The following is a 1148-nucleotide window of genomic DNA, read 5'->3' as shown; positions in this document are numbered from 1 at the left end:
ATGGGAGGGGGAGAATAAAGGATTGGGTGGAATGGGGGATGAGGGAGAAATGAGGGGGGGATGAGGCATGAGGGTGAATGGGGGGGGGAATGAGAGATGGGGGAAACTGAGGCACAAGGAGGGAAAGGAGAGGTGGGGAAACTGAGACACGGGGGGAGGAAAGGAAGGATGGGGGAACTGAGGCACAGGTGGGGTGTCCCATGGGGGTCCTCATGTTGGGGGGGTAACGGCAGAATGTGGGGGAAGGGGAGGCACAGGGGGGAAAATGAGGGATGGGGGCAACTGAGGCACAGAGGGAAAATCAGGCACTGGGGAAGCTGAGACTTGGGGGGGGTCCCCTGGGGGGGTTCCCGTGCTTGGATGGGGGAAACTGAGGCTTGGGGAGGGGGTTGGCTTAAAACATTAAGTTTATTTGGACTGATCAAAGCTGGGAACACCCTGTCCTTCCCCCCCCTATCCTGGGGCATCCCTTACCCCTGGTCCCAGGCAGCCCCCTGGGTGGGGGGGTGACTCACCCCTGGTTTCAGGTAGCCCACCTCCCCAGTGAGCCCGTCCCTGTAGGTGATCTTGACGTGCTGGTGGAAGCGGGAGTGGACCATCATGTCCCAGGAGTAGCCATAGAGCCCGTTGGTCCAGTTGTTGTAGCCCTGGGGGGCATGGGGGGAGGGTCACAGGACATGGGGGTGGGTCACAGCAGAGCACAGGGGTCCCCACCCCAGGGGAACAAGGAGGGACCCCCATATCCCCCCTCCTGCCTCCCCTGGCAATGGTCTCACTCCATGACCCCCATCCCACCCCCCAACAGTTCCCCCACCCCCTGCCCCCCAGCCCTGCCCCTGTGCCCCCCAGCAGCCCCCCTGTACCTCCGTGCCCCCCAAATGCCCTGCTCCAGAGTCCTCCAGCCCTAAGGGGGACTTCACTCCTTCTGTGTCCCCCAAAAGTGCCCCCACATCCTCAAAAACAGACACCACGTCCTCAAAAATCTCCCATGTCCCAAAATTAACTTCACACTCCCAAAATACCCCCCATATACCCCAAAATAACCCCATGTCCTAGAAATATCCCAACATCCCCCAAATGAACAGCCCCTGTGTCCCCCAAAATACCCATGTCCCCCAAAATGACACCCCCACATCCCCCCAAAACGC

General features: G+C 60.3%; 1 protein-coding gene across 1 annotated transcript in view; it reads right to left on the bottom strand.

The window, feature by feature from the left end:
* The window catches only part of GGCX (gamma-glutamyl carboxylase), a 10295-nt gene that overhangs the window by 4188 nt on the left and 4959 nt on the right, over window positions 1–1148 (bottom strand). Inside the window, exon 7 of the mRNA XM_017837286.1 lies at window positions 516–647. Within this exon, the coding sequence (XP_017692775.1) occupies window positions 516–647 (132 nt within the window). The remainder of the gene's footprint in view (window positions 1–515; window positions 648–1148) is intronic.

The sequence above is a fragment of the Lepidothrix coronata genome, unplaced genomic scaffold, assembly GCF_001604755.1.
Source record: "Lepidothrix coronata isolate B3197 unplaced genomic scaffold, Lepidothrix_coronata-1.0 Scaffold301, whole genome shotgun sequence".
Taxonomy (NCBI): domain Eukaryota; kingdom Metazoa; phylum Chordata; class Aves; order Passeriformes; family Pipridae; genus Lepidothrix; species Lepidothrix coronata.
Note: the sequence above shows the minus strand (reverse complement) of the source record. Positions and strands in the feature narration are given on the sequence as shown.